Source organism: Podarcis melisellensis, assembly GCF_964234715.1.
Source record: "Podarcis melisellensis genome assembly, chromosome: 8".
Classification (NCBI taxonomy): domain Eukaryota; kingdom Metazoa; phylum Chordata; class Lepidosauria; order Squamata; family Lacertidae; genus Podarcis; species Podarcis melisellensis.
The window spans coordinates 64652175-64673348 of record NC_138540.1 but is presented as its reverse complement, the minus strand read 5'-3'; the positions used below and the strand labels follow the sequence as shown (position 1 = coordinate 64673348).

Here is a 21174-nt window from a genome sequence, read left to right as displayed (position 1 = left end):
GGAGGGTCCCTGCAGCTTACTGGGAAGGAAAGTCAGCAGGGGAGACGCAGCAGGGAGATCTGCGCAATGAAAATGTTCAGATGGAGCTAATTTGGTGTTCCTGCTGGTGCGTTTGCACCTCACCAACCATCTTGCTGCCCACCTGTGGGGAAGCTAGCGTAGCGGCTCCACCTCACCTGACAAGCAGCTTCCATTAGCAAGGGATGAAAAAAGACTGCCAGCAACACTTTATGTGTATGGGCTATTTCTCTCTCCAACCCAAATTTCCTTGCCTTTTTTAAATTATTTTTTTGGAAAGGGGGTTCAGAATTTCTGTTGAGCAGAACCCTGGATTGGTGAATGTCACCTGTTCAGCATCTCTTGAGACAGTTTGCAAAAGGAGGTGTTCCCCATGACCTAAGCCTCTGCCTTTTTGCTGAGTTACCTCAGGGAAGCTTTGAAGGCTCAGGTGTTCATGTTTAGACAAGCAGCTGTAAACTGCAGGGGTTCATCTAAGCTCTCACCACTTTGTTTATCCTGCTGCTAACCAGGCATGGAAACAAACAATGCGGTTGTCCTAATGCTTTCTATTCCTGCCTGGACTGAAAGGAACCAGCTCTTCCCCTTTCCGAGAGGCTTTCATGGGGCACCCACCCAGTAGACAATTACACAATTACAGGCACTGACACCTGTTACAGCACTGGATGCACCCAAATTGCTCACTGGGCCTTAAGGCAAATGTGGTCTGTGTGTTTGCTTTGAAAAGCGATGGATCTAAACACCATGCTAAAGTCTGCAATTCTGCTGATTCTAGTCTAATTCTAATCTTAATTTACTTGCAGCTGACCTCTTGGAATATTAATCTTACTTATCTTTCTCACATTGGAGACAGGGTACTGCCAAGAGCTCAGGACTGAATCAGCAGATCAGGTGTTCCAAACTGATTTGCAGGCTTCACCTGCAGAGCCCCTGAGACCTTGGTGCAAAGCGTGTTGCTTTGCTTTCACTGTCGTCAGTTTTGCAAGGCTTGTTGGACTTGTCTTAATCAGTACATGCACGATCTGAGCATGCTTTTGGCCCAGTATCGCCCCAGACACCCCCGATCAATCTCTCTAGTCTTTCCTCAAGTGCAACAACAGTCATTCATCAACAACAGACAAATGACGGGCACAACACAGCATTCTCAAGTTATAAACGACATGGAAAGAGTTGATGAAGATCCCTCCTCTCATAATATTGTAACTCTGGGTAAAGTACTGAAGTGGGTGGGCTGTAGGTGCCAGTGTATATAATCTGAAGGCACATGGGACCACCACCTCGCTGAAACCAAGCAGGTCTGGATCTGATCAGTGCCTGCAATGTTGGGCTCTATTGTGCAAGAAAGGTTGGAAAGAAACTTGAGGGTTTTTTTTATTAAAAAATGCTTCAAAGCAGAGAAAAGGAAGCACTATTTCACTCAATGCACTTACAGGGTTCAGTGCCACCAAGGCACAATGAGGACTACTGGCTTAGGTAGTTTTAATATATTTCACAAATGCATGGAGGAAGATCAGTCTACCAGCAACTATTAATCATAACTCCTACAGAACTTTCCTATCTAGAGGCAGTCTAGCTGGGGGGGGGGCAAACAAAGGGAGGTTGTTGTCTTCAGGTTTTCCTGGATGGCTTCCCAGAAGCATTTGTTGAGCTGCTTTGAGGAAACAATGCTGGACCAGGCAGATCTTTTGGTCTAATGCAGCACATCTCTTCTTACAGTTTCAAATAAAAGTGTGCAGTGAAAATGTTTTCAGTTTCCTTTAATGCTGGGAACAGTAGGGCAAGGAGTGCAGCTCTGGAAGTTCCCATGCATCACCAGGCTTCCTGATCAAGGCATAATTTCCCGTAATTTTTCAGCCACTAGACAAAGCAGAATTGTCTACAACTGTTCTATGACCAGCAATAGCCATGGCCTCTGGAGACATTTTCTCTTATTCCTTTCAGTTTCATTGAAAGGGGATGCTCATTGAAAGGGGATTATTATTATTTTTTTTAAATTGCTGTATGTACAAACCAAATGACAGGCTTTTCCTCTGCAAATCTGTCCAATCACTGACAACTTGGCATGGATGATAAAATGGTCAGAGGCTGTAGCCAGGGAGTGGTTGCCAACATCATATGCCCTGCTTGGAAACATCTGCTGTAGTTCTGCTGAAAGCCAGGTTCTGAATTCCATGGGCATTTTGGTTTGTTCCAACAAGGCAGTTCTTAGTTAGTGTGTCAGACCCCACCCACCTGTCTCATTGGGCCCTCCAGGGGAAAAGTGATAAGGATCTGGCCAGCCAGCCAAAATAGATTCCCCATCAATGACGAAGTCAGCCTCCTGCAGTATTCCTGGATCCATCAACTCTCTTCGGTCCAAACCGTTCAGCAACAATTAACATTGAACAAGGAGCTGGCCCATCGAAGGAGTCAGCTGCCCAAACTCTTGTGGCTTACCTCAAGGGTGGTTTGCACAATCTTCTCCACAGAGGAGAAATATGCTTCCCACAGGAACTGGGTCTGCTGCTGGAAGGCCAGGATCTTGTCGCTGTGGAGACATCGGACTGTAGATGGAATCTGTGAGGAGGTAGAGGGGATGGGGGGGGGGAGGAAGCAGAGTGATTTATGACCAATCACAAATATATACCCAGACATACTGGCTTTAAAACCAGGAGCAGCGGGGGGCCCTCAGAAGTGAAGGGTAAAGATGTTGAGTCAGCCAAACAAGCTGCACGGCAGGCATTGCCTGAAAGATGCATTCGCGCAGGTTACATTTTTCATACTTGGGATGTCTGAATATTCTGAACTTGGGGCGGGGTGGGGAGTCCACAAAACCTTTGGAAATGACGTTTTGTGCAATGAAATAAGTTACTGTGCGCTTCAAAGGAAGACTGCGGCATGAAACCACTATTTTAAGAAATACAATATTATCACCTATGACCTGAATCAAGATAGCAGGTTTTTATCCCAATATAGATGTTAATTGCTCCACCAGTGCCAGGAATTTTGTATTACCATTAGCAATGATTAGGTCACTGTACATTTAAGTTTTAATGTAATGGTAACAGCCTGTAGTTTTTGCATTTAATTATTCTGACCTCACCGCTAACTATTGTGCAGGGATGCGTGTGTGGACACACATGCACATGCACACACGCGCGCGCGCACACACACACACACACAACCTTTCAATTTAGGCTTGCACTCCATACATCTGATGAAGTGGACTCCAGTCCACAAAAGCTCATGCCATAATAAAAACTGTTAGGCAACTTCTGCACCTTATATTTAGGACAGTATCATACCACTTCCCTCAAAGCATTCTGGGAACTGCAGTTCATTAAGGGTGATGAGCATTGTCCTACCTTCCTGCAAAATGTAGCTCTGTGAGGGGAATAGGGGCTTCTGAACAACACTCGGCACCCTTAATGAAACTATAGCACCCAGGAATCTTTGCAGGGGGAAAATGGCTGTTAAAACCAGTGCTTTAAACGTACGGTGCAGACAGGGTCTTAGTTGGATATCACCAGTGTTTTTTTATCTGGAGGGATGCAGGGGTACTCTTAACCCTAAACATTTCTATACAGTGCTTTTTTCCTGGGGGTACGCATACCCCTAAACATTTTCTGAATCTACGTTTGGCCTCATTGAGGGGCAATATTTCAATATGAGTAGGAAAATGAGAGCACCCCTAAACACTTTTTTTAGGGGGGAAAGCACTGGATATCACCCTCTGTAAATAACTGCTTAGATGTCTTTCATACTTCAGGCACCACTCCTGTCAATGCACTCTCAGATTAACGGAGAGCACACATTTCCCTCATGACTCTTCAGATGCATGATCTACCAAGAAGCAGTTCAGGCCAGAGCCGTGATGATCTCACAATCTCGCCTGCTGCTATACAGTAAGTCTACAGTGCTCTGTGTGAAAAGCACAGCTCTGCACAGGGGACCGCTTATGCTGTGCCTTCTTGTACCAGGCTGCCGGCCGGGCTCGGGTTGTTAACACAGTGCAGGCATTGTTACCTGTAGAAGGAGCCTCTCATCTCCTACGATGGCTGATTTGCTCCAGTCGATCACCTCCGAAAATGGCAGCTCCCAGCCGTTGCTGAGCAGCACTGGGATGCAGGCGGCCTGGATCAATGAGAGACGAGGAACAGAGATCAAAGAGACAGAAGAAAGAGAGCTGTGCAAGGGGGGGGGGAGCAGGCAGAGGTAGCTTTAGGATGAACAGCAGAAATCCATGCATGCTTCCTCAAAAGCAAGCCACACTGTGCTCAGTGGGGATTACTTCCAGGTAAGTGTGCATAAGGTTGCAGCCTTTGAAATTCCTGCTGAGCTAGGAAGAGTGATTTAATGGCAACCTCTGTGTGTCATACAAGTGCTCTGTTGCTGTTCCTACACACTTTCCGGCTGAGCTGCCAGAAGATGAGCCTGTTTGTAGGTGGGAATCACACACACACAACCTGAACCTCTGCAGCAACCTAGTATAAAGAAAACGGGCTTGGAGAGGCTTGGGGAATTTATGCGCAATTGGAGATTAAGCTAAATAAAATATTATTGCCTGTTTCGGGGGAGCGATGTACTAGGACATCCAATTCCCAAGTAAGAGACATATATAGAAACAGTGCTTTTTTTCTTAAAAAACAATGTTTAGGGGGTACTCTCATTTTCCTACTCAAATTGAAATACTGCCCCTTGATGAGGCCAAACTTAGATTCAGAAAATGTTTAGGGGTATGCGTACCCCCAGGAAAAAAGCACCGTATAGAAATGTGGAGGGGTTTTGCTTCTTTTGATCAGACTTCCCCTAAATTAATAGCTGGATGATGATGGTGATAATGATAATGATGATGATGAATAATACTCAGGAAATGACCTACCGGTATATACCAAAAACTCAGATCATGGGTTCACCTGAATTGCAGAGTTTCAGGGACTTTGACCCCCCCCCCAACCATTTTTGCTCGGCCTCTGTCCTGGCCACCACAGCCACACAATTCATCTTCCCACCCATTATGGTTTTCAATAAAATTGGTAGGGGGTGGCAGAGAGTGGAGAAATGCCTCCATTGCTATCATATACCCTCAAGGAGAATCCCTAAAAGTACACATCTCTGTTGATCCATTATTTTTCAGTATATAATAAAGATATGCACACACATTAAGCTTTAATGGCAGATCATCAGTTAGATGAAATGCCACAATTTTAAATTAGAAATGCAAAGAATGCCACAAAGAAATGTTACTATTAAATTGCTGGTGTGAAGAAGTAACCCCATCAAAGGAAAGGAAAGAAGTAGCTAGGTCTTGCTTGGTTATTTTCCTCTTTCTCTAACTTCCTCTGTGCCAATCTGTTTCAAAAAAGCCTTATTATCACTTCATTCACTGGTCAGAGCCAGGTGAGTCCACCAGTAATTTTGGTGCTTCAGCAGATGATGGCACCACTCCTGCTCTTGAAAGGTCTTTCCTGTGTCTTCACCCTCCATTTCACCATTGATTGAAAGGAACTGAGCTTGCTGAAGGCATATCTACTCTACAAACGGTCATGGCCTCCACAAGAAATCCTAGGAACTGTAGTTTAGGAATTGTGCTGAGAGAAAGCACTGCACTTTCCGTTTAAAGAATTACAACTCACAGTGTAAGGAAATGGGAAAATGGGAATGACTCGTAAAACAGCTGCAGTGCACTTGAATGTGGGGCAGGTAAATCTACACTACGAATTTTGATTGCTTCAGTATCATTTTCAGATAAAAAGAGCAATGAACGAAACAAAAACTAAAATTCTCACCCACCAATATATTTAAAAGGATAAATCCTCTGAAAAGCAAAGAGCTGAAAGAGGAAGTAGGGAAGAAAGTTTATTTCTTCCACCTTCCTCCTAGAGCTCTCTGTACCTTCTGTGAGCAACAGTTGCCTCATAAACAGTAACAAATATTAAACCGGTTTATATCTGTAAATACAAAAACCACTTTTTGTTGTACCTGTAGTGCTTCTAGAAACCGGAAGGACCCCAAGCGTCTCCCTCGGGGAATGATGCAGAAGGTGGAATTGTGCAAAAGTTCCTGGTAGTCAAACCTGGGAAGAAAAGACCCAAACTTATTTTTCAGAAAGTTGTCATTGGTAACTCTGTACTCTCCCCTATGCCTTGAACCTATGAGCAGAAGACTTTGACTGAATAGCCCTGGCAGGGGAAATAGGGACTTTCTGGGATCAAATCAGAAGCTGGGATGGCTTTTGGAATTCCAGGACTGTCCCTAGAAAATTGAGGCACTTGGGGCGTATGCGATCAATGTTAATAAATATAACAATACAGTGGTACCTCGGGTTAAGTACTTAATTCGTTCCGGAGGTCCGTTCTTAACCTGAAACTGTTCTTAACCTGAAGCACAACTTTAGCTAATGGGGCCTCCTGCTGCTGCCGCGCCGGCGGAGCACGATTTCTGTTCTCATCCTGAAGCAAAGTTCTTAACCCGAGGTACTATTTCTGGGTTAGTGGAGTCTGTAACCTGAAGCGTATGTAACCCGAGGTACCACTGTATCTGGAGGTTGCCATCACACCAGCTATCCCCAGTAGAGCCAGTACTGTGCTAGGTGAACCAATAGACTGACTCAGCATGTTTCTGATAATAATAATTTTATGTCCCTGAGTTGCCTGTTTGGGGGCTGGCGTAATGGGCAAACAACCAGCTCCCAGCAAGGGTCTCAAAACAACTACAAGACTCCAGTGGTCTCTCCTGTTTCCACCATTCTAAGCAGCTACTTTGAATACACATTGCACATCAGGTCAGGTCCAAGGTGGGCTCATGACGTATATCCTTCCCGTATGCGTTTAAGGCACCGTGGAACAAAGAATGCACTCACGGCCCAGAGAATGGCTGACAGAGAAGTCGTGTGTGCTGAATGTGACGCAGCTCAGGTGGGGGGGGGGGGAGCTGAAGAGAGACAGAAGTTTCCACACAGCCCTGCTAAGAGTGCCGAGTTCCCCTCACCACACACATACTAATATCCTAAGTAGTGTTAGGGAGGGAGGTGGGGGGCAACAGAGGAGCTTTGTACATGGAAGGATTTCCCACAGGATATGTGCATAGTTATACTTCATGGCTTCTCTTGCAGGCCCAGGGCTGCTTAGGTTGTGAATGAGAGCGAGCGCATTCTTACACATGGCTTCAAGCAGCTCCTGCTTCAGACAGGTTTGTAATGCAAATGGAAAGCCTGAATTTTGGACAGAAATGCTTGTTCACATTACAAGGGCCTGACTTAATTTTACCACTGGGTTTGGGCCGGCCCTGTTGTTAGGCAAAAGGAGGTTGTCACCTGGAAAAGCCAAGTAACATGAAAGGGCTGCAAACAGTTATTTATCTGTTTATTATTGTCATTGTTTGAATCTCAGGAAGAGGTGTTTGTGGGATTTTCTGCATCAGGTGAAAAAATAACTGGGCCAGTCAGCTTTGGTACTTGACTAGAGGTTGGGAAGCCACCATTTGCTGCTCTGCCTGGGCAAAATGCCTTGATTTGGCTCTGTCCTGGGCACAGAATCACCCACAGGGTGCTTTCTACCATAAACAATATAGTTTGTTTTCTATAAACGTACCCCTGCAGGTTATCTGTTGAGGGTGCCAGCAATTTCTTTTAATATACCCCAAGCAGTCTGCAATTCTAGAGTGTTAGTTAAGTAGATTCATTTATTACATATAATGGATCTCAGGGAAAATGCAATAGAGGACTAAATGGTGTGAATTAACAGTATAATAGTGATAAATGTCTCCTTCCGTAAGGGAAGCATTATTCTGCATTTCATGGAAAATATATTTTTCACACGCACAGATTTATTTATTACAAGGGCTGTGTAGCCCCTGCCTCCAAGGAAGAACACCAAGGCAAGCAGAAGTCCAGATGGGGCCCAACCATTGACCAGAAATGGAGCTTGCTTCCCCACTCCCTGACAACAAAAGCACTCTGCTCCAACAGCCAATTGCCCTGGGACTGCAGAACTGAAGAGAAATATGCTCTGGCCACAGCCATTGGCCAGGGGACCAAGGGCTGTTTGGGAGCTGCTCCCTTTGCCTCCTATGAAGAACATCAAGGTAAGGAAGAGACCAGTTTGGTCCCATCCATCAGCCAAAGAAGGAGCAACTAAAATAAGCTTTCTTCCCCCACTCTCTACCAAAAAAGAACACTTGGGCTCAAGCAGGATGTGCAGAGAATTCTGATGGAAATGAATTTGCCAATGTTCGCTTATGCATCCCACATCTGGATTGGAAATCAATCCAGTGAATATGAGCAGTTTGTTGTTGTTGCCTTCAGTCCAAAATGATACATAATTGATTATGTCCACTCCCTCTTTGCATTGCATTTCCTTAGCATTAAAACGTATGGAGTCAAAATTACAACACAATTTACACATTTGTTCATTCATATTACATATTTGTTCATATAATGTCCTACCCTCCCAAAGGAGCCCATGATGTAAATTATGTAATTATGCCAATTACACAAGTTATGTAATCTCATCGCAGCGGGCAGCAAGATGAATAACAGAGCTTTTGGCAGAAGATGAACCGCTCTAGAACAGAAACGGTGGCGCATGTGATAAATATGGGATGGAAAACACCCCTAGCCCCAACTACCAGTTGCCCTGGGACTACAGAGTTGAAGTTTTAATGGTGTGGCTTGACACATGGATGCACATATGTGTCCTGGGAAAGCCAAGTGCTCAGCCTGCAGGGACTGGAGAAGTAAAGGCACGCTTAGTGTATCAGAGCTGTAGAGCCACCCTCCTAACACTGGTGTTGCTGCTGCAGGGACAGAGAAGGGTTGTGGCAAGGTCTGGGCCATGCAGTTGCACCAGTGGAACAACTAATCAGGCACTCCTGTTGGTGCACCTGCATGGCCCAAACCTTACCAGCATGCCACCCTTCCTCTCCCTTGTCCAGGTGCTGTGGGAAAACTCCACACCACTGTCAGAAGTGGGTCTGAGACCTTCAAAATAAAATCTGAACAAAACTGGTGAAGCAGCAAAGAATTTATTGATTGCAAAAGTGTTCTTGCAAGAGTGGGTGTCCAAAAGTAGCAGACACAAGCTTATATCCCCTACACCCGAAGCGCAGGTCCCTCCCTTGTCTCCCCCTTGGGTGGTGACTACAAAGTTTACAGCCTATCATGACCGCCTAATTACCCTACTAACATTATTCATTATTTCCTTATTTGGTCTATTTCCTTTGCAACTACATGCCAAGCCAAACAAAATACCTGGAGATAAGTGTGAATTGATCTCTATACTTGCTGAGGCTTGTCTACTTATCACACCCACGTTCTGACCACTACCAGGTGTCAGCAAGATGCCTGCTTCTCTGAGATTGCCTAGCATCCTTGTACAATGCAACATTATGCCTGAAGCTTTCCAGTAACTATGGCCTTGAGCAAAGCAACATCATAGCCGTGGCCTTGTGGCTTTTATATGAAAAGCAACATTTTCATTTCTTACACCATTACTCTAATTTTGGCAGCTACCACCCTTGATTGGTCCATGTTTCTTATGTTTTTACAATCAACAAGACAAAAGCCACAGAAAACACAGGTGAGCAGCAGAGACACCAGTGTTGGTAAGACACCTCTATTACACCACACATGCTGCTGCCAGGTTGCAGGGCTTGGGTTTTTCATCTCAGTCTTGAGCTGGCCATGCTGTTGTTGCTGTACTCTCAGGATCTGGATTATTATACTGTCATTATCCCCTGTTAGCTGTGGCTTTCGATCCCTATGCATAAATCCAGGCTGATGATGAGGCCTGCACTGCAGTCCACTCACCTGGAGTCTACATCAGCCCTTCAAACCAGGAAGAAGAACAAGGAAACTAGTCAAAACAAAAAAAATTCCTTCCAGTAGCACCTTAAAGACCAACTAAGTTAATTCTTGGTATGAGCTTTCGTGTGCATGCACACTTCTTCAGATACACAGCTTTCGTGCATGCACACGAAAGCTCATACCAAGAATTAACTTAGTTGGTCTTTAAGGTGCTACTGGAAGGAATTTTTTTTGTTTTGACTATGGCAGACCAACACGGCTACCTATCTGTAAAAGGAAACTAGTCTTTCTGTTGGGCAAGTCAATGTATTCTAAACATCTTCCCCAGTACACAAAGGGCTCTGTTGGGAATGTTCCTGGTTCCTACCACAGCCTGATTTTGGGAAGCCTGGAACCTGGCAGCAACCACCATGCTCCATGAAACACCCAGAGATGAAAGAAGCCTCTGTGCAAACTTCACAGTGAGAGAGGTAAATTCACTGCAGGCTGCCTGTGTAACCACAGCGGAAAATCCAATATTTACATTTGCTCTGGACACACCATCTTGTGTTCCAAACTTGTGCTCCACCAACAAGCAGCACAGTGGGGCAGGAAGAACAAAGGGGCCAGTGTGGGGCATGGCGCCACGTGGAATAGTACTCTTGGCTTTCAAGGAGGAGGTCAGCTCCCCTTGCACACAAAACACTGAGGGTAGTGCAAGGCTGAACAGATTGTTGGGTTATAAAGTTCTCCAACCATTCCCATCCAGCCTCACCCTTAAGAAACTAGGGATCTTAAGAAAAACAAAAAACCCTCTACCAGTCTGCAGTCTCATAGCATAGTACAAAATCTACTTGCTTGTGTACATATCTTGGGTTGTTTCTTAAAAGCCACAATAGTTTCCTTAGCAGCAAATCTGACGACATTCATTGGACCACCATCTTATTCTGACTGTGCTTCTGGTTTAGGATCTGTTCATGCGTGTGTGGGCTTGTTTCACTTTAATGAGGGATGGAAGAGAATTTTGACTAGTCCACTTACAGAGAGTTTCAGCTCATTTTGACATTTCTCTCTACTTCTTTTTTAAAAATCACTTATACTAAAACTGAAATAAAATTTTGCACAAACTTTAAATTGTGTAAAATTGCATATTTTTCGATTTCAAAACTTGTCAAAAACACCTCCACTGTTAGAGGCAATATGTTTCTGAACACCAGTCTCTGGAAACCACAGGAGGGGAGAGTGCTGTTGAGCTCAGGTCCATCTTGTGAGCTTCTCAAGGGCATCTGGTTGGCCATTGTGAGAACAGGATGCTGGACTAAATAGGCCACTGGACTGATTCAGCAAGATCTTTGCATGTTCTTAAAGTGAACTGACCTGACTCACAGTTCCCAAACTTAAAGCTGGATTAGAACACAGTTATCAATCAAAGTGCACATGCCTCTGAACTCTGGGAATCAAAACTCTGTGAGGGGAATCGGAAGCCTCCTCACAACTCTCAGCACCCTTAACAAACCACAGCTCCCAGAATGCTTTGTGGGAGTCATGAATGTCTATGATTGCTTTAAAGGCATGGGGTGAACGTGGCCCTGCCCTAAGCATGCAGCAGCAAAAAAGGCCCCCACACTAGCCACTTCAGGATGTGAGCGACTAAATGACTTACGATGTTCAAAAGGTTGTTTTTTTAAAGAATATACTGAGTCAGCGCTGGAGCCCTTGGACTGCCTTGTAAGTACTTCTGTTTCTTTATTTTATATTTGCGTTTCTACACAGACTAAGGATCCCCCTTTTAAAATCCACACAGAAGCATGTACAATCGGGATGAACGTGACCAAAATGGCCAGTCCATCCCTAATCTCACCACAGTGAGGAGGACTATCGTCAGGTGCCTTCTCGGCCTGTTTTCTATGTGCTGCTAACAGATTATGGGCAACTTCAAGGCCCCTCTTGCTCTCCCCTCTTAGGAGTTCCTTCTTTTTAAATCAGATTTAGGCCCAGCAGCATTCAAACAGAGGATGCCATCGGTAAAGTAGGAGACAGTGCCCACCACCTTGTTAACTATTCTCATATCTGCACCCCAACTCCTAGCTTGTTAAAATGGTAAGGGAAATGTGTGGCACCTGAAAAGGTTTTTTAGAAGAACCCTATTCCCCTCACAGAGCGCCTGTTCTCATAGCAATTTTAACAACCAATTTGCTTTCCCAGAGAACTCTGGGAATTGTAGCTCTCTGAGGGGAATCGGAGGCCTCCTAACAGCTCTCAGCACCCTTAACAAACTACAGTTCCCAGGATGCTTGGGGGGGAGGCATGACTGTGGTATGATAGTGCCTTAAATGTATGGTGTGAAGATGGCTTTACACACATGTAAGCAGCGTGAGTTTCTCTTGAGTCACAAACCTACACCTACAAAAATGGCCCTGAGAAATGGCGCAAGTTGCAAGTGACTGCCGGCAGACCTTACGGCAGTACCAGTGGAGCAGGAGCAGAAAGACATCTCTGTGGCCAGAATGCCCCTTTGCAGAACCAACGTCAAGCTGTTGGCGGGTATCCAGCAGTCTCTACAGCTGCCAGTTCTTTGGCCGACATACCACACCAGAGTGATCCCGAAAGCACTCCACAGTTGGCAGGCCTGACGCGATATTTCTTTTGGAGCAGTTCCTTTGCTTGTTGGCTGGCACTAACAGCTCACAGCCTTTCCAAGCCTGCTAAAAGGCGCTGAAATCTGTGTTTGCTCCGTGGAACATCCTGTGTTTGGGGAAAAGGACCATCAATAAAGTCCCTCCTTTAAGGAGCTGCGCTCTGAACCTCTGTCCCACAAAGGCCCCAGGCAGATTTGCTGAACATTTTAGCATAGTAATGTATGTGTGTGACAGTGTGTGATGAACAGCAGCATTTATTTGTTATTTATAAAAGTATCAGGGCAGTGTACAGCAATATAAAAAAAAAAATTAGAAAACAAAACTTTAAACCCTGGCCTGGTAATATGCTTTGGCCTCTGCCTTTGGTCAGCGAGTCAAAGCAGTTATATATCCCGGCCTCATCTTGCCCCCACCAATTCAACAAAAAAAGGAGTGGCAGCGGAAAGCTGACTTCTCCCCTCCTTGCCATAAAGAATACAAAGATGTTACTAAGAACTAGTGCCTGAGTTTTGTTTATACTCACAGTCCATCAGTAAAACTAGATCAAAAGTTGCACTACACTTTGGAACCCCCTGCCTATTGACACCAGGCAGGCACCTTCCCTCTGCTTTCTTATGGCACCTGGTTAAAACATTTTTGCGTAGGCAAGCCTACCCAGGCATGTAGAAGTTACGTGCATTTTATTTCTTTTTAGCTACTGTTGATTTTAATCATCTTTTGAATATTGGACAGCTGAATCTTAATTCAGCACATCAGAGGGCACTGACATTCACTAACCACTCTTCTTGACACCTGCTTGCTGCTCACTCACACAGACGTTGCAAGGCCACCACAGTGCATTATCTCAGTTGAGACCTGTTGGGGGCTGTATTCTAGTAAAGCAGGAGGGGCCAGAAGCCAAAGTGGGCAAGGCAGAGAACATGGTGAAAATGAGGCACGCGCGTACACACACATACATGTTATGAGGCTTTTTGGTGGAGAGGTATTCTGTATTGCCTTGTCTCCCTTCTAATTCCTGAAATAGCCAAGCTAGCTTCCTAGTGAGGCAATTGCCTAGGTAAGGGACCATTAAGGGAATAAAGGAAGCAGAAAATGGGTTGAGGGCTCCTCCCTCAACTGGTTGGTAGTTAGAAAAAGAAGGCTGAGAGCTGAGAGTGGAGTGATGTGAGCCAGAAGCAAAGCAGCAAGCTAGGAAGCAAGAGAGTCAGAGCAATGCTTGGTTTCTGTTTGAATCCTTCTTGGTGCGTTAATGCTGTGAACCCTCCATTGTAGGCTCAAACTGTAGATATGTGTAAATAAACCTTATATTGTAAAGACACCACTGTCTGCACTGAACCTCATTCCAAAGAAAACACAAACTCTAGTTAATTCCACCTGGAACCCCAGGAATCTCACACTGCTCGGAGATTGGGGTGGCATGCAACAGTACTTTATAACATAGCTTCTCAGGCCCAGGAGGAATTAATATTCTTGTCACACAACTACAATATTTGCTTAACAGAATGCATTCTGCCTCCCAACCCCTGCCCTTTCAAACGGAGACAATGATTCATATTGATGGGACCCAGTATAAATGAAGAAACAGGTATGGACAGATAAGCCTTTTTCCATACTGTGTCACAGACTCGATTATAGTTGTGGTCCATCCCATGTTTTGCAGATTTAAAAAATGCATGAAAACCCCAAATTTAAACTGCATGCATTTAACTTGCATTTTATCTGTGTGCTTCCCCTAAAATGTTCTGCTTTTCATTACATTTCCCCCCCCCCCAAAATTCCTCAAAAAATACAGTTTTGTGCACCCTCCCCCAATGAAATTGCATCATATAATTCAGAGAAGTGTATAGTCTGTGTGACAGCTGCGTTCTGATCCACATATAAATCCATTGCTGACAAATTAGATCGGTTCGCTTTAAAATGCAGACCAAACACATTTCACCTCCATCTCTGTGAAGAAACAGCTCAGCTGCTCCTGCCATCAGCATGCGAGACTAGGAGGGATTTCTGCAAGACCCAACATCCCTGAGGAGTGTCCTTCCCTGACTTGTACTTGTTATAATCTGTGGCCTAATTCGAGGTCTCGCTGAGCAAAGGTAGCTGTGGACAGAAGTAGCTGGGCCAGCCTCACTTTTCATGCATTTTAACAGAATAGGAAAGGACCTGAAAAGAACTTAAATTCTTTCCCAACCGTCACAGGCCCCAAGGAAACAACAAGGATGTAGGCCGCTGTTTGTTTGACTGTTCCTTTAAAACAAAAAGTACAGAAAAGGAGCGGAAGAGGTGAAACCTCTGTTCTGGCTAGCTGTAGAAGCACCAATGCAACAAGGTGAAGTTTTGCTCAGAGGCAGGTCTGAGAGAGCAGACATTCTTAAACTAAGAGCATAGAGCCTTGATGGATCAGGCCAGTGGTCCATCAAGTCCAGCATCCTGCTCTCACAGTAGCCAGCAAATGCCTGTAGGAAACCTGCAAGCATGAGCTGAGAAAATCCTTTTGTCTGTCCTGAATCTACTGCAATTTTATTGGGCACCCCCAAATTCTAGAATAAAGGGAGTCCTCTCAGGCACTTTAGGCTGATTGACATTAGACCCTCCAAGCGTCCCTATTTTTCAGAGCCAGCTCCAGATTTACAGAAGCCGCTCTGGTTTCTAATGTGATCTTGGAATGTCCCGCTTTTTCTTAGGATGTCCCAATTTTCATAAGAGAAATGTTAAAGGCTATGGAATTATCTGAACCATGAGCCAAGGAGATAAGTAACTATATAACCTTTAGAAGACAACTGAAGGCAGCCCTTTATAGGGAAGTTTTTAAATGTGTAATGCTTTATTATGTTTTTATATATGTTGGAAGCTGCCCAGAGTGGCTGGGGCAACCCAACAAAATTGTTGTTGTTAATGTTTTGCCATGAGAGCAATTTTACCTTTACAAGACCCTCTTCATGCTGCCAGTGCTTTCTCTGGATGGTATTCCACTTAAGTTTTACTCATGTTCATTGATTTCGACGGGTCTACTCTGAGTAAAACTCAGTTGACAACCACCCTCTGTTCTTGCTCCCATGTACTTCACTCAAAGTAGAGGCTTTATAGCTTACTGTAGGTTACAAAACCCAAACCTATGAGGCACAGGAACCGTAAGCAAAACTCACATACCCAAAAATATTTGGAGCCTATATCAAATTACAGATAGGAGCAGATGGTTGTGCAAGTTAAGAGCAGATGGAATCTGCAGGAGTAATGTGGATATTTAAGCATGCCCACAGCTCAGTATGTGCTTTTGCTTTAGTGGAACTGTATATTTCGCTCCAAATCCTATTTTGGTCAGAATCTGGCAGTAACTGTAATTATGACATTGCTGCAAAGTGAAAAAGTAAGGCAGTAAATGAGCTTAGACAGAGCTAGTCCCAATGGGGAGCAGAGGTGATGAGTGTAGGCAGATAATCTCTTTTGACTGCTTTTTTTGCTCACTTTTTCTGAACTACTTTGTTGGGACAGACAGGTGGAGGGGTATCATCTGAAAGCTGAGAGGGTGTAGACCTGGAAGACCAGTGTTCAAATCCTCATTCAGTCATGAAGCTCAATGGGTGATCCCAGGCTAGTCACTCACTCTCAGCCTGACCCACCTCACATGGTTGATTATGAGGATAAACTGAGGGATCACAGATGCCGCCTTGAGCACCTTGGAGGAAAGGTGGAGTGTATATATAATAAAAATAAAGGGGCACACTTTATTTGGGGAACCTGCATGCAAACATCTAAAGCCCTTCTCCCTGCCGATTCCTAGCCCAGAGGAACAGCATACTAAAAGAGCACTGTTTTGTTCTCTCTCTCTTTTTTAAAAAAGCTTGTCTACTGTCTTCCTTTCTAGCTTCACAGCATTGTCAATGTCAAACTTAGAATTATTGCAAATTCTGACCAAAGTAGAATTTGGGGTGAAACATGCCATCCTGCAAAATTCGAAGTGCAATCTGGAGTTAGGAGCATGCTTAAACATTCCCATTACTCCGCAGGTTCCATCTGCTCTTATTTGCACAGCCATCTGTTCCTATCTGCGAAGTCACGCAAGACCCAAATCTTCTTGGATATGTGTCTACTTCACCAGCAGTCACTGTGCACCATGGGCTTCATAGTCTATGGCAGCTTTGTCAGCAGCTATTATGCACCAAACCCTCACAGACCTATTTGCATGCCCAGTAGCCAATGTCTCGCTGAGAAGAATGGCAAAGACCACCATGTTTCAAGCCTTCATAGTTCATGAATGAATGTGGACCTACAGAAATGAACATGGCTGCAGGGTGAACGTACAGCCAAGAGGCAGGGCAAGACTTGGGGAAGCTGGGACTGAGGTGAAGATCCCAAGGTGGGGAAAAAGAGAGGATGCAAGGAGACAGGTGGGGCAAAGCCAGATGGAAGGGGGAATTGGGGCCAGAGTTTGCTCACCCACTCAGCAACAGCCTGTGTTTGTAGACACAGATCCACCCTTACTGTTACTATTTTGTGTTCATCCTGCTAGCTGATCCGAATCTGAACCCAACTTCTGAACATCTAGTAATAGTAAAAGATTTCGTATAAATATTCTTAGTGCAGCATAAGTACAAAGGCTCCCTCTTTATTTGTGCTTTGATGGAACCTGTTTGTTAATACAGTTCCTTGGACAAGAGGAAGTGAATGTGGGATGTTTAAAGCTTTCCCCCTCTTTGACAGATCAAACCGACAGTAGTTGCACTGTTAGGCAAAGTTCACCCTGGAAAATTGGGTGGGGCTGCTGCCCAAATACGATTGCTCTTCTAGCAGCTGTCACAGACCACCCCCACCCTGCCAACCCAGGAAGCTGCCTCACCATGGTAATGGAGCATGGGGTCACCAGCTGTGAAACTGACCTGCAGTAGATGCAGGACAGACCAAAAAACAAGAATCCTGCATCTTCCACAAGTTCTAATGATGGCTGTGGCTTTAAGAGAAAAGGACTAGACAAATTCATGGAGGATTATGGGTGGCTGTTTGTCACAATTGCTTCAGTGGAACTTCCATGCCGAGAAGCATTGCTTTCATGCCCTGTTTACAAATTTCTGGGAGCCTACGTAGACAGCAATTATTGGAAGCAGAATTCCCCTGGATCCTTGTCCTGGTACAGCAGAAGATTTCTTGTGTTCTTATACAACTAAGTTCCTCTCATGCAGAGGAAGATTGCATGTCTGAATACTTATCCTGGAGAAAAGAGGAAGAGGGGAATCACCTGTGCATAGAAAGAAAGTGGCACCATGGAGGAAAATTTGGGGCAATGGATTCTAATTATATATATTCTTATAAGACTGGGAGCAGGAGAGGGCCAAATGGATTTAGGAGTAGTGCTAGAAATTGCTTTGGTCTTAGCACAGTTGCCACGAATTTCTCTTTAGTTAGTGAGACTGGCTGATGGCTCTCGATAGCTGGCCTTTCTCAAAGACTAGGAACTACATCTCCCTCCCCACCCACCACCAAAGGATGAAGTGATCTAAATGTCTCTGTGTGAAAAAATACAAAAATTTGAGAGGGGGGTGGGTCTGAGAGTTGAGTTTGGCTCTGTCAGCATCTTATGGTACCAGCTGGAGTGCATGTGGGTAATCTGCTGGAGAGCTTATCCGATGCTTCCATCCATGTTCAACTAGTATATTTGTAAATCAACCCAAATATTGCTAAGCACCAACAAGCCTCAAGGGACCTCTTTCCAAAGGAAAAGAAACTATCCTCTGTCCCAAAAGGCATCTCACTGCTTGGAGAAGTGGGGTAGGCATAACAATATAATGTGGCACTATGATTACAGAACACCCAGGAGGGTTAATAATGCATACAAAAGTAAATAAAAATGGGTCATGGAAGCCAAGCGAGTGCCAGTTCTCCTTTTCACTGTTTCTACACTTACAGGCACATGGGAGAAAGGCCTTGTGCCCCAGTGTGCCCCACACTCTTGGGCAGGGATGGCTGCCCCTAGGCCGCTTTAACTAGTACCCCATCAGGTATCTTTTGCCATTAGACTGTTTTCCCAACAGTGAGGTATGGCTGCTTCTGATCATTTAATAACAAAGCAGAATTGATGCTTTGCTGACAGGGCAGGTGTGTGCATGTGCATGAGACAGAAGCAAAGAAACAGTCTGTGCAGAGACATGGGGCGGAGGTGTCACTGTTTGCAATTGCCTTGTGAGAAATGCAAGGGCACCATTCCACATCTAACCCTTTGTCTGCACATATCATCTCCCCAGTAGGAATGGGTGAAGCTGTCAGTTTCAGTTTCTCCCCGTTTCCCGTATTTTCCAATCTTAAATTCAGTTCTCCGCATTAGTTTGCAATTAAAAAGAAAAAGTCCTCGTGAAATTTCATCAGCATTTTACTACAAATTTCTCATAATATACAATGCCTGTGTGCCATTTTGCCTGATATACACGTTTTGTGGAAAACCCTTTCTCCTAATATAACACATTTTTGGAACACTGTTTTATGCACTCTTTGCCCTAGTGTGTGCATTTCTATACATATTTGGCTGGATTACAAAATTTGGAGAAGGGCAAATTTAGAAAGGTGGCTGTGTTTCCATTCGTGCTTTGTTTCAGAAGGTACAAATTAGGTCGATTCAGTTTTAAGTGCAAACTAAATCAAATTTCTCCTCCATCCCTAATTCCACCAGGCATATTTGTGTCATTAGAACATTTCCTCAGAGGTGAATTCCGACTGCTTTTCATCGTTTAATAGCAACGCAGAATTAATGGCACTGAGCAGGGGAGCATTAAATATAAACAACATTTCCAATAGCTATGAGCAAACATCAGGTTTGTGGAGAAACATGGGGGGAGTCGCTATTTGAAATTGCTTTGGAGAATATGCAAGGGGGCCACTCCACCTTCAGCCCTTTGCCTGCACACCTGTCCTTTCCCCAGCCACTTTCTGCAGGGGAAATACTCTGAAAGACAGAGGTGGGCAGGGAGGTGAAACTACTGTATGCTGTGGGCATATGTTCAAAAGCACCAGATCTTCTCTCCCCACCACCCACAATTAAAATACTTGACTTGACCCTGCAAATCCTGGTCACTTGCAAGAAAGCTGAGGCTCAGCAGGGCATCCGAGTGCAATCTTCGATTTACAGCCGCTCTCCCTGGGTCATGCCCTGGCCCTCATGTGCTGGCAGACGTCTGAGCATGTAGGGCAACCTTCATAGCATCTTAGGACAGGAGTGGGGAGCAGTTCCCCAACCAAACATCATTAGTCATCATCATCATCATTAATTACCTGCCCTCCCTGTAAGCTTCTGAGGTATGAAATGCATATATAAGGGCAGAATGTGAAGGGGGGAACATAGATAACATACAAAAATGCTTTATGGTAGGGGGAAATTGTTTGCAAAAGCTTGTGCATTGAAGAAACTAATCTGTTTGTAAGGAAACATTCACACCAAAATGTGAATGAATTTTCATTAGGATTTTTTCCCCAAATATCTGCAGAAATGTGGAGAACTGAATTTATATTGGAAAAAACTGAGAAACATAGAGAAGCAAAACTGACAGATTCATCCATCCCTAGTGTCCTCCCATTTCTGGAAGGAGGGCATATTTTGGGCAAGAGTGACAGAAGTCAAGACCAAAGTTGCAGGGAATGTAGCCAGCCTGTGTATCTTACTGTAGCTTAGCCTCAAGCTTACTGTACAAGCAAGGAAGGGACTGTGGTACTTCAGGATGCAGGTATGGGAGTGGGATACCTGGATCACTTTGTGGTTGTAATTTGCTACCAGATGTGTGTTTTATAGTAATGTTTTATTGTTTTTCTCTACTTGGATCATGCACCAGTTTGCAGTTTTCAACTGAAATGAGTACAGAAATAGTTTAATTAATAAACAAAAATTTAAAATGACAGCACTCCTCAGTGTAAACCAACACTGTGTCCTCCAGATGTTGGACTACAACTCCCAACAGCCCCTATCAGCATGGTATACCGCCCTCCATCTGTAGACCTTGTGTTATTGTCAAGTTTACCTAGGGAAGCATTTGAGCATGCAAATCTAATCTAACCCCTTCCCAGGTCCTCGAGAATGCAGTCCCATAACGACGGCACCATGCACTACCCCTGCACCCCTTTATCAGCCTATTCTCTGCGCTCACTTAGGGTACGGTTGGCACTGGTTTCCCCAGGGCCATCACAGCCACCCTCCTCCAAATCAAACTCTAATGGCCATGCAAACGATTCCACACCTCTGAAAGAAATAAAAAACAAATTGCAGATTGCTGAAGGGGAGAAAACATAATACTGGGGAAATGGCGTTATTTATTATTTTGTCACAGAAGCGAAGTGGGAACATGGCGTTTTGCTAACTCAGGTGGGGATTCTCTGACCCGGCAAATTCCTTTGTTGTACATGATGGATGGATCCCTGTCAGTGCTGAAACCTGATTATGTCAGGGGAAGAGTCTGTAAAAAAACCCCACAAAAGAGGAGGGGCGGGGAGAGAGAGAAAGAGGAAAATAAGGACAATTCCTAAGCGGTAAGGCTTGTATCCAACTATGTTTTACTCAGAGTAGCCCCACTGACCTACATTAGCAATGTTCATTAATTTGAGTAGTCCAGTTCTGAGCAGGACTAGCATTGGATATAACCACGATGCTGCAATCCACTTACCTGGGAGAAAGCCCCACTGAGTAAAATGGGACCTACTTCTGAGTAGACATGGGTAGGATTGCAGCCTAAGAAAGGGAAAGGGTCGTGACTTTTGTAGTCCTGGGCATGCTTACTTAGATGC

The 21174-nt window shown here is 44.6% G+C and overlaps 1 protein-coding gene and 1 long non-coding RNA gene across 3 annotated transcripts in view; one reads left to right on the top strand and one right to left on the bottom strand.

Annotated features, from left to right (window-relative positions):
* Window positions 1-21174, bottom strand: part of EXTL1 (exostosin like glycosyltransferase 1) — a 59358-nt gene that overhangs the window by 14088 nt on the left and 24096 nt on the right. The window contains exons 2-4 of the mRNA XM_081921445.1: window positions 5980-6073; window positions 4024-4131; window positions 2455-2574 (exon numbers count right to left, since the gene is read on the bottom strand). Coding sequence (XP_081777571.1) covers window positions 2455-2574; window positions 4024-4131; window positions 5980-6073 — 322 coding nt within the window. The remainder of the gene's footprint in view (window positions 1-2454; window positions 2575-4023; window positions 4132-5979; window positions 6074-21174) is intronic.
* LOC309375666 overlaps window positions 11161-21174 on the top strand; it is a 52408-nt gene continuing 42394 nt past the window's right edge. For both annotated transcript variants that reach the window (XR_014170986.1, XR_014170987.1), the window contains exon 1: window positions 11161-11509. This is a non-coding gene — a long non-coding RNA (uncharacterized lncRNA). The remainder of the gene's footprint in view (window positions 11510-21174) is intronic.